Source organism: Equus caballus, chromosome 1 (genome assembly GCF_041296265.1).
Source record: "Equus caballus isolate H_3958 breed thoroughbred chromosome 1, TB-T2T, whole genome shotgun sequence".
NCBI lineage: Eukaryota > Metazoa > Chordata > Mammalia > Perissodactyla > Equidae > Equus > Equus caballus.
In genome coordinates this window covers 59,370,407-59,384,445 of record NC_091684.1, presented here as the reverse complement: position 1 = coordinate 59,384,445, position 14,039 = coordinate 59,370,407, and the positions used below count along the sequence as shown (strand labels likewise).

General features: G+C 56.5%; 1 protein-coding gene across 5 annotated transcripts in view; it reads left to right on the top strand.

The window, feature by feature from the left end:
* The first annotated feature begins 497 nt into the window (after positions 1-497).
* LRRC20 (leucine rich repeat containing 20) overlaps positions 498-14,039 on the top strand; it is a 78,497-nt gene continuing 64,955 nt past the window's right edge. The window contains exons 1-2 of one of the 5 annotated variants that reach the window (XM_001503727.5): positions 498-794; positions 6,318-6,461. In XM_001503727.5, the coding sequence (XP_001503777.2) occupies positions 728-794; positions 6,318-6,461 (211 nt within the window). In that variant the 5' untranslated portion in view covers positions 498-727. Of the gene's footprint in view, positions 795-1,416; positions 1,889-6,317; positions 6,462-14,039 lie in introns of those variants that run through there. The other 4 variants (XM_070263046.1, XM_005602437.4, XM_005602436.4 and 1 more) reach the window with 4 other exon arrangements.

Sequence of the window (14,039 nt, the reverse complement as noted above, 5' to 3'; positions counted from 1 at the left end):
GAGGATTTGACTCATTGATCATCACTGGATGGTTCGCAGCTTCGTCTGTTTTGTCCTCCCTAGAGTGCCTAGTAAAGGGTACCTCGTGAGTCCTCCATAAATGAAGGCCTGTGACGCAGCTGCCTTTCCCTGAGCTATACTGCTGGGCACCGCAAGAAATATTTCATGTGTTAATCCTCACAATGACCCTGTGAAGTAGATATTTATATATTTTAGTTCCTATTTTATAGAGGAGAACATTGAGATTTAGAGAGGTGAAGTAACTTAGTGTAGCCAGAATGATTGTCTCTCAAAACCCGAATGGCACCCGAAAACACCACATGACAAGTTGCCTATTCCCCATCTTCATGTTTTTCAAAGTACCCCTGACCGGGCTAATTCAACTCTATTTCTTTCAGAAAAACAAATCTGGAGCCTCAGTCCTATTGGTCCTGGGATCTGTCGCACGTTCCCGGCCACACCCCTGCCCTCCCAAGCGTTTTCCCTCCAGAAGCCGCACACAAAGCGGATCCACCCTGCGGACGAGAGCGCGCAGGCCGCCTTTCCGCGCGCGCCCCTCCCGGGCGCGGTGCGAGGACCGGCGCGCTGATTGGTTGCGCGCGGCCCGGGCCCGCTGCCGGCTCCCGCCCCGGCTCTCATCCCGGCGCGGCGATTTGCCGAGCGGCGGCGCGCGCAGAGCCCGCAGCCCCGCGCGCCCTACCTGCCCGCTTCTACGCGCCGCTCCTGCATGGGGCGCCGCCAGCGGCCGAGGGAGCGTGACTGCGCTGCGCAGGGCGCTAGGAGGCATTGTCGCCGTAAGTGGAGCAGAAAGCGGCCCGGATCGGGGCCCCATGCTTCGTGCCCTGCACAGTAAACGTAGTCTCAGGCTAAGCGCTGGAGGGGCTGGGGGAGAGAGGGAGAGAACTGTCCCCGTTTCTGCAGCGTCCCCTCCCCTCCCCCAGGTCACCCGGTGGAAAGAGCAGTGGTGCACCAGCTGCGGCTTCTGCGGCGCCAAAGGGGCCCGGCGCCGCGCCGGCTCTGGCTTGCAGACTGCGGCTGGACCCTGGCTGGCTCAGGAGAGTGGGCACAGCAGTGCCAGGGAATAGGGAGCTCGGGGAAGCGGTCCTGAGCGGGCCTCCATTCCCCGCGGGAGGCGCCCCTGCTGGGAGAAGCCGTTGTATATTTTGTTCCTGAAGCGACACTTTCGGGGTTCGCTTCCGCTCTGGGAAGCTGCAGACGCGTACCCCAGGGTGTGCCTCTCGGCCTCCTGGGAGCGCGGGAGTCCCCGGCCCTCCGCGATCACCGGCGTTCTCTCCTCTGCCTACTTTATTCTCTCCCCAGTCCCCGCCTGCCCCGAGAGCGGAGGGCCGGCGACGAGGAGCCATTGGCTGCGGGCGCCGGGGGGTGGGGTAGACGGATGAGGCGGGCTCCTTGCGCGAGGCGCGGAGACCCTGGCCTGGCCTCTGCGATCAGAGCTGGGAGGCCCAGCCCAAGGATGGTTAGATGCCCAAAGGCAAGCACGCGCAGGACGCTGCGAGCCCCATGGCTCAAAAACAAGGCGCCGGCCTTTCCCACTGACGCCCCAGAGGGCTTTTTTCCCTTGGGTGGAAAAGTGGGTCAACTTTGTTCTGGCTTGGAGTTGGCCTTCGGGGCTACTTGGGTCCAGTCCAGCCGGCGGCCTTTCACCTACCCGTCGGCTCCCCCGTTTGGCGTGGTCCAGAGGGCCGGTTGGAGCCGGCGGTGGGGGGAGCTTGCGCACATGGCTCAGGAGGCTCGAGTTGCCCTTTCGGGGCGGCTGCCAGGCTCTAAAGTTCCCAAGTGACCACACGAGTAACTAAATATAGGAGCAGCTGGTGCGGACGGGGTGTCGGAGCAGCTCCTTTGCACAGATCTCCGGGCTCCAGATAAGGTAGAGTTCTCGCTGGTGAGGGCGGGAGCCGTGGCAGGGGGCTGCTGTCAGGGTTTAAGCAAAAAGCACCCCTCCCCCAGCCTTCAATCTAGGGGAAACCAAGTTAGAGATGCAGGAGGGCAGTGTTGCCAGCTGTCGCAAAGCAGGACTTTTTTTTCTGGCGTTCAATTCATTATATCCTAACTTACTGTCTATACCTGTTTACTCACCTGTTGGTAATGTCTTAGTGTGAGAAGTGCTTAACAGTTTGCAAAGGCTTTTCTCAAAAGTTATATATCATTTGCATCTCAGAACAACCCAGTGAGGCAGGCGATGTTTCCATTGTACAGATGGGGCTGCTCACAATACTGATGACTTTCCAAAACTCTGGTTGGTTTGGGCAGCTCCCTTCACAAAGCTTTCCACGGTCCCCTGCGAAGAAAGAGGACAGCCTTAGAGGAGGGCCTCCAGGCCCCTGGCCCCGTACAGCCTGGCTGCCTGTCTCCTCCTTTCTCTCCTTTTGGGGACCTCTGCTCAGCCCCTGTCTCTGTTCCCTCCTCTCAGCCATGCTGTGTGCCTTCATGGCAGAGGGCACACGTGCTCCTTGGGCCTGGTGTCAAGGCCAGCGTCTGGCTCATTCTGCCTCTTATCCCGAGTCTCTCTTACCAGACGGGAAGCTCGTTCTGCCCCAGGCCTTGTCTCCCTCGGTGCGGGCTGTGTAGAAGGTGCCCAGGGGATGTGTTGGATTCAAACCTTCCCCGGGACTTTGACGCACACTCTGAGGAAGGGCAGTTGGGATGTGTGGAGAGGGCTGTGTTGCTGGGACAGCAGCAGTGTGAGTATGAGTTTGGATCCTGTGCAAAAGGGTCTCCAGGATTTGGAGCGCTTTCCTTGAAATTTTCTAAGGCTGCCCTCCAGTGCTTGGGACAAGCAGGGGCCAGTAGAGCCATCGGATTGGGATGCCCCAAGCCCAGACCAGACCCGTGTGGGCTGGTTCTTGTTTCTCCCCTTTGGGACACACTCTGACTTTCTGCCACCACCACCCCTGCCTTTGGGGTTGACCAGACGCCTCAAGGAGCCCAGAACTTGAGCCCATGGGGGTGTCTTGGTGTCCTCTGGTTGGGTTCCGGCTCCAGGAGGGCTGCCGTGCACGCTGATGGCTCCCACTGGCCGGCGTGATATTTCTTTTGTGGGACGGCATGAGACTGGGCGGCCACCAAGGTGCTGATGGGCTGATTTTGGTTGACTCAAATTGTTTATATAGACAGGGGCCCCTCACATCCTAGGGGTGGCCCTGCCTAGGGGGCTTTGCCCTCAGTCAGAAGTGGGTCTGTAACTCTCTCCCCCCCATCCCCCACGCCTCTCTCCAGGCTCCTGTTACATGCTCAGTAAGTGCTTGCTGTATTTTTGTCAGAGAGGCCCAGTGTTGGGTTGGGGCTGAAAGGAGCAGTCAGTGAAGTTGGACAACCTTGTAGGAACCGTTTCAGGGACCCACTCCAGATTCCCACTATCCCAAGTTTATTCTTCCCTCAGTTCTGGGCCCCTTTTACCCCATCTCAGGTCTTATAACACTCGTGGCCCTGCCACCCTGTCACCTCACAGCCCTGACTGTGCCAGAGCATGACAGGCTTTGTCACCTGACCTGGGAGAGGAACTGTGAGCTGGACTCTATGAAGGAATCTCCCACTGGGGGGAGGGGAGGTTTTGGGTGCAGGGAGGGTGTTTTCCTGACCATTTAGTGAGGGTGGTCGGGTCGAGGGCACATCTATGCTACACCCAGAGCATTCTCTGGAATGTAAGGGGCCCTTCCTCCTAGTGAATTTCTCTGATGCTCAGACTTTACAGGTTGCCCCTATTCCTGCTTCGATGTCCATCCTCTGACCCATACCGTGGGGTGTCTGAGCTTGCACCAGGGCTGCGGTTTTCAATCTGACTACTTTTGGTCCTGGGCTCTATGGCCTAAGGCGCCACCACCCCCACCTGGTGGCAGCTAGTAGAATTGTAGGCATAGTGCCTGATTGAGAGTAATCAGCCTAGACCCCACCAGGGTTAGCACAGACCCTGGGCAGCTTGGAGATTTACCTTTCCTTTCCCCGCTGCTGTGAGGCCAGGGTTGCCTCAGTGATGTTTAGAAAGTTCTTCCTCATCAGAATCACAGGTCAAAGCTAATTCCTCTATTTCTAGCTGCTGCTCAATACAGCTCTGTGATTATTGATGATGAATACTGGGGATGGGGAAGGAAGGGAGCGTGGTATGGTGGGAAGAATCCTGGGCTGAGAGCTACGAGACCTAGGGTTTTGTTTCCATCCAGCTGATTTTCCTCCCTTCTTGGGTCCTCAATATTCCCATTTGTGAGGGGGTTGGAGTAAATCAAGATTGCAGCAACATTGCTCTGACTCAGCTTAGGGGAATGGTCTTAAAGGGAGCATGGTGACGGTGTTGGGTCCAGTTTGCCAGACTTCTTGCTATTCCCTCCTCTCCTACCCTGGGCCACCTTATGCAACTTGCCCACCTGGCACTGTTATGTGTTTGAATGTATGACCTTTTTCATTTAGACAGTGTCTTAGATTTGTTGTAAGAGTGAGTTGACCTGTATTTAGATTTGAAACCCAAATGATGGCTGTTGATCATCATCACCACCCTTAAAGGATACTAACTGAGCCTCTGTTTTTGGTGTGTGGTGTGAAGTGCAGGGGGAAAGCACAGTATACATCTGCTCCCTGCCCTAAGCTGCCCGCAGGCCAACTGGGGAGACAAGTGTGCGTATTAAAAAAAGCTCATAAAAAACCCAAGTGGCTTGTGCTAAGGCTTTAAGGGCCACTGAAATTCAGAGTAAGGAGAGAACACTGAGGGCTGGGGCAATCAGGGAAGACTTCCTGGAGGTGGAGAGATGGAAGTTCTATTCATTCCTCAAAGATGAGTTCCACTGAGTTGTTTGTTCAAAGTCACGTGGATATGAAACTGGGATTAGATGCTAGTGTCATGTCTGCATGTGTACTGCTTTATCCTTTCAGCTAAGATTTATTGAGTACCTACATCCTGGGCCTTGGGCTAGAGCTCAGAGTAGTTAAGAATCTTTCCCACAGCTTCTCAGCTAATAAATAGCAGAGTTAGGCTTTAGGCCTGTTTTCAAAAAACAATCTTTTCCCACTGCACCGTGGTCTCAAACTTTCCGTGTCAGCCTCCTTGGGCGGAAGCACACGCATACTGGGCTCACCACTAACTCTCCCCTAGGCAGGTGGGTGTGCTTCTCCAGCTGCCCCTTGCCTACCCTGCCTGTCCACTTGAGCACGTGCGGGCTTTCTCTTGGTATCTGTTAGCAGCTCTGAGCACTGCCCCCATCCCCTTTCCCTCTGCCCTTCACATTCTTCTGCCTTTGACCCGACAGGGAGTTCATGAGAGCTCCCTGAGCTGCCTGTGATGCAGGGATTGGGATCCGGGGGCAAAGAAGGGTGCTGACCTTGGCCTCCAGTTCGTCCTCTCTGTGGGGTGCTGCTGCCGGTGGTGTGGGTGACTTCTGTAAAGAAGAGAGCACTGGGCGTGCAGCTGGGCTGGCTGGATTATTGCCACTTACTCACTTAGACCTTGGCCAGGTCATTTAGTCCCTCTCTATGCCTCCATTTCCTTCTCCGTAATAAACAGGGAGTTGGTGTGTCCCCTGTGTCTTTAACACCTAATAATTTTGGTTGTGTTCCTCACCCTTCTTTAAGCCTCTTCTCCCCCGGGGATCCAACTTCCCCATCTCTCATGTTCCTACCCAGCCTCCCTTTCCCTCGGAGTCTTGCACATACACTCGGTATCAGGCTGACAGTCAGGTCTGCAGGCTAAAACTGTGCCCTGCGCTCCATTTTGAGATGTGGGAAGGGAATTCTTAGAGACCCCCCCCCCCCACCCGCCAGACTGAGCTCTGACCAGGCAGGGCTGTGCTGCATGTGTCTTTGTGTCCCCACTTCGCAGCACACAGGAGGAGCCTGGCAGAGGCAGGTGGGCGAAGGGGAGCTGGAGGAGCCATCCTGGGGGTTGTGGACAGGGCATCAGCTCCGAGGCTGTGGAGGGACAAGTGTCTCTCCCCTGCAGTTGACTGAGCCCTGCCTCCTCCCCGCTGCTCCGCCTGTTAAGTGATTCACAGGCCAGCGCACACCTGAGTCCTCACACGCGCCTGACCACTAGTTCAGGCCCTGGCCCCGGGTCTGATGAGGTCACACGTGTCGATCTTCCTGGGAAACCGGTAGGGCTGGGCTGTCCCCACCCTCTGATGGGCAGATGGGCCACTCTGAAGGTCAAACTGGATGTGGCCTGGGCTCTGGGTCCCGAGGGAGGAGGTGAGTGGTCTGGGCCTCCCCCCACCGCCCCCGCAGGCTTCCTGCAGCCTGGGTCCCGTGGGAGGGTGGATTCATGGGTGGGTTCCTGGCTGGTGGGCGGGTGCTTCACGGCCCTGTGTCTTCCCCAGGTGCAGATCCCCTTGTGAGCAGCAGACCGGCCTGGTGGCTGGCAGCAAGACACCTCGTCTGCATGCTGAAGAAGATGGGTGAGGCCGTGGCCAGAGTTGCGAGGAAGGTCAACGAGACAGTGGAGAGCGGCTCGGACACCCTGGGTGAGCGTGGGTGCGGCCTTTCCAACCACAGGGTGCCCTTGTGTGGTTTGTGGAATCAGTTTAGAAACGAAATAGAGAGAAGAGGTGAAAGAGGCAGTATTGGTGTGGCCACTCACCACGAGAAGTGTTTCCCGGCATCTCTCGCAGCCGTGTTTAGCTTGTGTGTGCTGGGTCCCAGTGTAAGGCATATTTCTGACTGTGGGTTGTGGTCACAGAGGTTTGAACACCACTGAGTGAGGGGTTCCGGCTGCCGGGGGCCTGTCTACCTGCCCTGGACTGCCGAGGACTCCAAGTGTGTGTGCCCTTGGGCCAGGTGACGGAAGCTGGCACTGCCACGGAGCCCCAGGTACCAGGCCCTGTGCAGGTGGCTCCTGCCTGTTGCCTTACTGACTCTGCACAGCCTCCCTGTGGTGGATGGTACCCGCCAGGCATGACGAGCCCCGGTCTTCAGATCAGGAGGAGATGGAGGGTCGAAGGCAAAGTGGGCTTTTCTCCGGTCACCCAGCGGGAGGCCCCTTTTCACTCCACTGTTTGACTTGAATTGTGTCTTACGTATTTTTCGCTTTGAATTGGTCATAGCATTTTAGTCTGTACAGTTACCCCAAGACTCCAAGCTTTTAAGCAAGGCATCCCATTTAGTTGAATTCAACAGATATTCCTGACTCTCCGCCGTGTGCGTGGGTCAGCAGGGGCTGCAGTGGGCGCGTCTCACCCACTGGAGTATGAGGGCCGCCGGAGAGCCACAGGCGTGCTGGGGGAAGCCAGAGGAGGGGAGCGCTGTCCTGCCGTGGGGGTGATCATGCAGGTGGACGGTATGGGATTCGAGGTGGGCCTTTGGCGCATGGAGAGGCATTCCGTGGGCAGGTAGAGATGTGTGTGCCTGTGTGTGTCTATGTCTGTCTGTCAGTCTCACAATGGAGCATTTCCCTGGAGGTTACTGCCTGAGCAAAGACCCAGAGACTGGAAAGGGAGAGGCTTTCTGTGAGCAGCCTTTGTCAGGTGTGTCTGAGGCTCCTGGGAGGGGGTGGTGGCCCAGACAGCGGAGGGACACTCAGCCTTCAAGCTGAGCTTGGCCACCACCTCTTCCAGGGAGCCCTCAGCTCTACCCCGTGTACCCCTTGCTTGCTTCCTCCTCTGTAGCACCCACTGAGTATCCCTAGAGGGCAGGAGTCTGTCTTTTGTCTCTTGTCCCCCGACCCCCAAGAGCCGGGGCAGTGTCAGGCACTTTGTAGGCACAGAGCGGTGTTTGTTGGACTGAGTTGAAGTGAGAGAAGCATCTCCTCTGTGAGCAAACATACTTAAAGGCTGGCGTTGGTTTTGGAGAGAGGTCTTGGGGGGGGCGGTGTGGGGAGTCTTCAGCTGGTGAGCGGATGGCTGAGGCCCTCAGTTCTGGCATCAAGCTGGGTCACTCGCACGGTTGTACTTACCACAGTGTTCAAGGCTCTCCACCACTTACACGGCCTGGATTTGAATCCCCACTCTGCCCCCTGCTAGCCTGCGACCTCAGCAGGTCGCTTAACCTCTCTGAGCCTCGGTTTCTTCATCTGTAAAATGGGGTGGTGACTGTGCCTACCTCATCGGGGGGTTGGGAGTAATTGTAGTGTCTGTCAGGTGCTTGGCATGTAGGTGGCTCAATAAATGGCACCTATTATTTTTAAAGTTTCCTCATCCCCAAGGGCTGGAGGTGCCTAAGTCCCTCCCACCCCGTGTCACAAACACACCTCCTCCAGGCGTCAGCAGCCACCTGACTGGGGGAGCTCCTTCTCAAGCCCCTGTCCTGGGTGTGGAACCAGCTGCCCTGCCTCTCCCCTTCGGCTGGCTTCCCCTCGCTGCCTCCCTGTGCACAGGCCCAGAGGGACGGCTGCTCCACACGGGCAGGTGTCTCGCTGCAGAGTGGGAGATCCCTGGAGAGCTGGGCTGGAAGAGCTGGGTTCCAGGCTGCTCTCGCCTCGCACAGGTGGGGCAGCATCACTGGTGCCCCCAGGCGCTCCTGGGTTCTCCAGAGCCAGCTTGCCCCTCCTGCCACCTGAGTTTTGGCTCCCAGCCCTAGTCGCCCCACTCCGGGCCTCTTCACCCCCAGGGAGTGGGCTTCTTTCCGCCGGGCCCCAGTCTGCCCCTCAGCTTGAGTTGAAGCCGCCTTCCTCCAGCCCCACACCCCTCCTCAGCTTCATCCCTTAGAGTTTTCGAATGAGCTTGCTGAGTCGAGAACTCTGCACTGTACTGAGCTCCTGTCCCCTGAACCAAGCCCTCCTCTCCAACCACACCTTTTCTCCCCACGTTACTTCTTTCCCTTTTAAAGGCTTCATGCCCACCTGGGCTTCCCTGGGTCCTCGTACCCCTGAGGGCCCTCTGTCTTCCCTCCCTGGCCTCGGACGACGGCATGTCCAGCCAGTGGACCATCAGGCCGGACAGCTCTGCTCCCCAGTCCTCCCCAGGGATGAGGCTCTAGGCCTTTGGGGCTGACTTTAAACACTGGTCGTTATCTCCGAGGAGCAGGATTTGGAAAGGCCTGGGAGAGTGTGGGACGGGAGGGCGTGGCTGGCTGGGACAGAGGCACTGAGGCAAAGAGTTCGAGAAGCAGGAAGGACCAACCAGAGCTGGGGAGGGAAGGAGCCAGTGTCTGTCTGGGGCCTGCTGCGCGTCAGGCGGCCCTGCTGGGCACGGAGGTTTCATGTCTCTTTTCATCTTTTCTATAGTCTTTTGTACTTCCTGACCGTGTTCTCTTGAAGAAAATTCGATACCTTTAGCTCTTGGTGTGTTGCTGTCCCCCATCCCTCCAGTCTCTTTTCCTGGAATCGCCCTCAGGCCCTCCATGCTGGGCCTCTATTGCTTTTGTGTATTTTCTTTCTCTTCATCTCTCTGCTACATTCTGAGAAATTTCCTCAGATCTGCCTTCCATTTCACTGTTTACTTCTTCATTTGTATTTAATCTGCTGTTGAAGCCATCCATTGTTTTCATTTTTAAGGTTTTATATATATATTTTTTTTCCGGCGAGGAAGTTGCCCTGAGTTGACATCTGTTGCCTGTCTTCCTCTTTTTGCTTGAGGAAGATTGTTGCTGAGCTAACATCTGTGCCAATCTTCCTCTATTTTATGTGGGATGTCACCACAGTGTGGCTTGATGAGTGGTGCTAAGTCCGTGCCCAGGATCCGAACCTACAAATCCCAGGCCGCTGAAGCAGAGTGTGCGAACTTAACCACTACGTCACCGGGCTGGTCCCCCTGCCTTGAATTTTGAGAAATCAGCGTACAGTTTAGAGTCTGGAACTTCCTTCTCCTGGTGGGTTCCGGGGGGCTGGGCAGGGAGGGGCGTTGGCTGGGCAGGCCTCTGGATATATGTGTGTGTGTGAGTGTGAGAGAGAGAGGGGATGAATATGGACATGGATATGACCCATCTCCGGGGAGCTGAGCAGCTAGGCGGGAGCCGTGAGATAATCAAGTGGGGAGAGCGAGGCTGGTGAGAGAAGCATGTGCCCCCTCTCCTCCTTCCCTCCCTGCCAGGCTCACCCGCACTTTGGCCAAGTGCTTTTCGCCTCCTGCACTCACCAGCAGATGGTGCCCTGTCACCGGCCGACCAGGTGACAGGCAGCTGAGCCGGGGACTTGACCTGGCTGTTGCTGGCTGTGAATGCCTGGGTCCTGACAGGGCTTCCACTCCCGGCCCAGCTCCTCCCTGGCCGCCTCCCACAGGGATCTGATTTTGCAGGCCCTTTCTTGAGCAAGGGTACTCAGGAAGTGTGGTATTCAGGAAGCACGTAATGTGTACTCAGCCAGAACAGAATAATATCTTCCCTCGGGACAGACACTGCCCCTGGCTCTTTTGTCAACAAAAACACATTGAGCACCTACTGGGTGTACCCTGTGCCCCAGGAGTGCTCAGTCTGGAGGGGGAGACAGACACACACGTGCACACACTCACACACAGTCATACTCTCGCACACTCATCCTGAGGAGGAGAGCAGCCAGGGGCCGTGGTGGGAGCAGTTTTTCTGGCCTGATGGGGTGGTGGTCTTGGCCCTAGTTGGAGCTTGTTGGCCTGCAGTTCCCGGCCCAGGGCCCAGGCGGCTGGTGGCGGTGGGGGTGAGGGCTGTGTGTTCTGCTGCAATGCTCCTGGCCCATGGAGGCCTGAGGGTCAGCCAGGCTCGGGTCAGCTCTGAGGGCATGGAGGAGGGAGCGGGCTCTCACGGGGCCGCCCTCGGCCGGGCCGGGGCCGCCTGTCTGTTCACCACGAGGTCTGGAAGCCTCAGTGTTGCTGTCCTCGGCTCCCTGCCTCTCAACGGGGAAGCAGGCTGAGAGTTCGCCAGCAGCAGAGGGGACAGTGGTACCCACGGCACAGGCCCCCTGCTCCCCTAGCTCTGCTTCCCACACAGCGTGATGTGAGGGGCTGCCTAGAAGCCTTTGCCTAGAACCCCCTCTCTAGACGTGGTCTCTGGACAGGGGCATCCTGGGAGGCCGAGAACCGCCCTTCATTGTCTCCTCCACCCCTCTTAGCAGAGGGCTTTTCTCTCTTGAGGGCCCCGTACTTATTTGAAGTGAAGCCTTTGTATTCCTCTGTCAGTGTTCTCAGTCTTGGCACTCTTCACTTTGGGGCTGGATAATCCTTTGCTGGGGGCTGCCCCATGCGTTGTAGGATGTTTAGCAGCATCCCTGGCCTCAACCTACCACGTGCTGGTATTACCCCTGCCACTCACTCCCAAGTTGTAACGACCAAATTTGTCTCCAGGCACTGCCAAGTGTCCCCTGGGGGCAAAACTGCCCCTACTGAGAACCACTGCTCTAGGAGGCCACGCCAGTAAGTTTTTGAGCCTGTTGTCTGGGGTGATCAGCTCTGCCAGGGCTGGACTGGAGCCGAGTGGAGTTTGGTTGGTGACCTGAGAAGAAGATGGGAGCCCTGTTTTATGGGAAGGGCCCCAATCCAGAAATCAGGAAGCTGGGGTTCTGGACCTCACCCTAACCCCAACTGCTGGACCAGTTTCCTGTCTGGGGCTCTAGCCCTGACCTTTTGTAATTCTCTCTGTGCTAAATTATCATTGGCTTCCCCTTGCACAGAGAGTAAAACCCAAGCTGTACCACAAAGCTGGGGATGACTGACATCTGCCAACTTCTCCCACTGCACTTTGAGCTGCTTACATCCAGCCAGATTGGACACCTTTCAGTTCCTTGAACGGTTGAGCCCTTTCCAGCCTCAGGGCCTTTGCACATGCTGTTTTCTGCTCTTCATTTGGCTGGGCCCTTCTCATATGTTAAAGTTCAGCCTAAATATTTCTTCTTTGGAAGAGGCTTCCTGACTTTTTCTAAGTCACCTTCACCCAATCATTTTTCTTAAAAAGAAGAAAAGCTGTGAAAATTTATGCATGCGTAGGAAAGTCCATAAAACCACATACACTTAGTTCAGCAGATTTTTATAAAACAAATACTGAAGTAACTACCATCCAGGTCTAGACATGGAACATTACCAGAATCTCCAGAAGCCCCCCCCGCCCCCCGAGGTGGCCACTGTCCTAACTGGTGTCATGAACTTTTCCTCCCTTCTCTTGAGTTTGTTCTTTCTTTCTTGAGTTTTTCTGGCCCCCGGATTCTGGAGAGAGCAGGCTGTGGGGGATCAGGCGGTCTTCTGTAGGCAGGATGTGCCCGTGCAGAGAAAGGGGTGGAAGTGAGACCCTGGTGGGGGGCGGTGTGTGAGAATATTATTTGGAGGCAAATAGCCAGTTTGACGAGGAAAATCAATCGAACTTTCAGAGAGCCAAGGGCTTCAGTGGCGCCAGGTGGGCACGGCACGGCGGCCTGAGGGGCAGAAATGCAGCGCTTGGGCCTGGGGTGCCCTTCTCGGTTCAGAGGCGAGTGATTGGTGTCAGCCCTGCCTGGGGCGCCTGTGGAGTTCTGCCTGCTTCTGAGCTGGACCTGGAGAAGTGGACACAGAGGATGCGTCCGGCGGGCAGGACTGAGCTCGCTGTTCCGGCAGGCCAGGGGAGGCCTGGGGGTGCCTGCAGACCTTTCGCACCATGCCCTGGTCTGGCTTTGCCTCTCTGTGCCCAGGTCGGCATGGGCTCGGTGGGGGCCTGTCTGGACCCCAAGCCTCAGGTGCAGAAGTGGCCATGGAGGGAAAGAGAGCAGCTCAATATTGGAAGGCAGCTGTTGGATGGAGAGAGAAAAATTGTTCAGTGGAAGCTAGTCAGGGCATATGCACTCAGAGAAATACTATTAAAACTATATATGTTTAATTTTAAAAACAATAGGTATTTCACATGCCTAGTGCACAAAGCACGAGGCCCAAGGGTAAGCAGTGAGAAGCCAGGCTTCCTCCTCTGTCCTCTGTTCCCTGGGCCCTTCCTCTCTGACACAGCGTTGTGCTCAGAGCGTGTCTGTTGGGTGGGTGGATGAATTCCCTCGTCCCGTGGTTACAAATCTCTCAGCCTCTCGCCTTAGTTCTCCCCCTGATCTCATCCTTCGGTCTGCAGAAATGGCCCCAGCTGTGAGAACTGGTCCCACCCTGAGGGGTCTCCAGGGAAGCTGGGGGAGGTGAGTTCCCTGCACAGCGAGGAGTCTGAGACCTAGATGGCGCCGTGACTTGAGGAGATGCCGCACGCCCTGGAGACAGCGCTGGGCAGGGAGCCGCTCACCTGGGTTGTAACATACTTTCAGACCATAGAGTGAACTAGATGAGGATGGATCCTGCTTCTCCTCTCCTGAGCGCTGGTGCAGCCTCGTGATAAGGGGGCTGCCCAGAAGAGGTGGCATTGCAGCTGAACCTCAACAGATGGAACAGGTTTGGGGGTGCAGGTGTGGGACGGGAGTGAGGGGCAGGGCATTCTAGGTGAGGGGGTCTGTGTGAGCAGAGGGGTGGGTGGTGTGCAAGCTGGCGCTTGTGATGGGAAGAGCAAGGCTGTGACATGGAGGAGAAAAGGGATGGATGTGAGACCAGAGGAAGGGAAACCAGGGAAGAGGCACAGCCAGGCCTGTGCTGGGGTGGCCCTCTCTGGAGTGGGGCCAGCGGGAGGAGGCACGTGAAGAAGGAGAGGCTATGGATGGCAGTGGGTGGCTGATTGGTTGTGGGGGGTGTACAGTTTGAAACCTGGTCATGATGTAACAGAAACAGGGAAGTCTGAGCCATTTGGGGTGGGTAAGAGAATTCTGATGAGTTGGGGTTCCCGGGGGGACACCCCTGAAGAAGCACACAGCAAGGGGACTGGAATTACCAGCGTAACCAGCTGGAGATGGAGATTTCCACAGAAGTGCTGCTGCCCCAGAGGGGCCCCGTCTGTCTCGGCCCCCACCCTGATTCTGGGGCTCCTGTCAGCCCCAGTGCATCCTTCCGCCTGCCTGCAGCACAGACCCCCGCCTGCCCGTCTGCCCTATGTGTCACTGGCACTTGAAGCAGCACTTTTAGAAGGCAAAATATTCTTTGAAATCGCTTGGATAATTATGCAGCTTCACAAAACCTATGTTGGCAGAAGAATGAAAATGTTCTGCCTCAGAAAGATAACCTAAAAGATAATTATGTGGTATCAAAAGCTTGTGTCGCTCAAGGCTGAGGAGTTCATTGAAATCAAAGACTTGCAGAAATGCAAACATGGCTCTG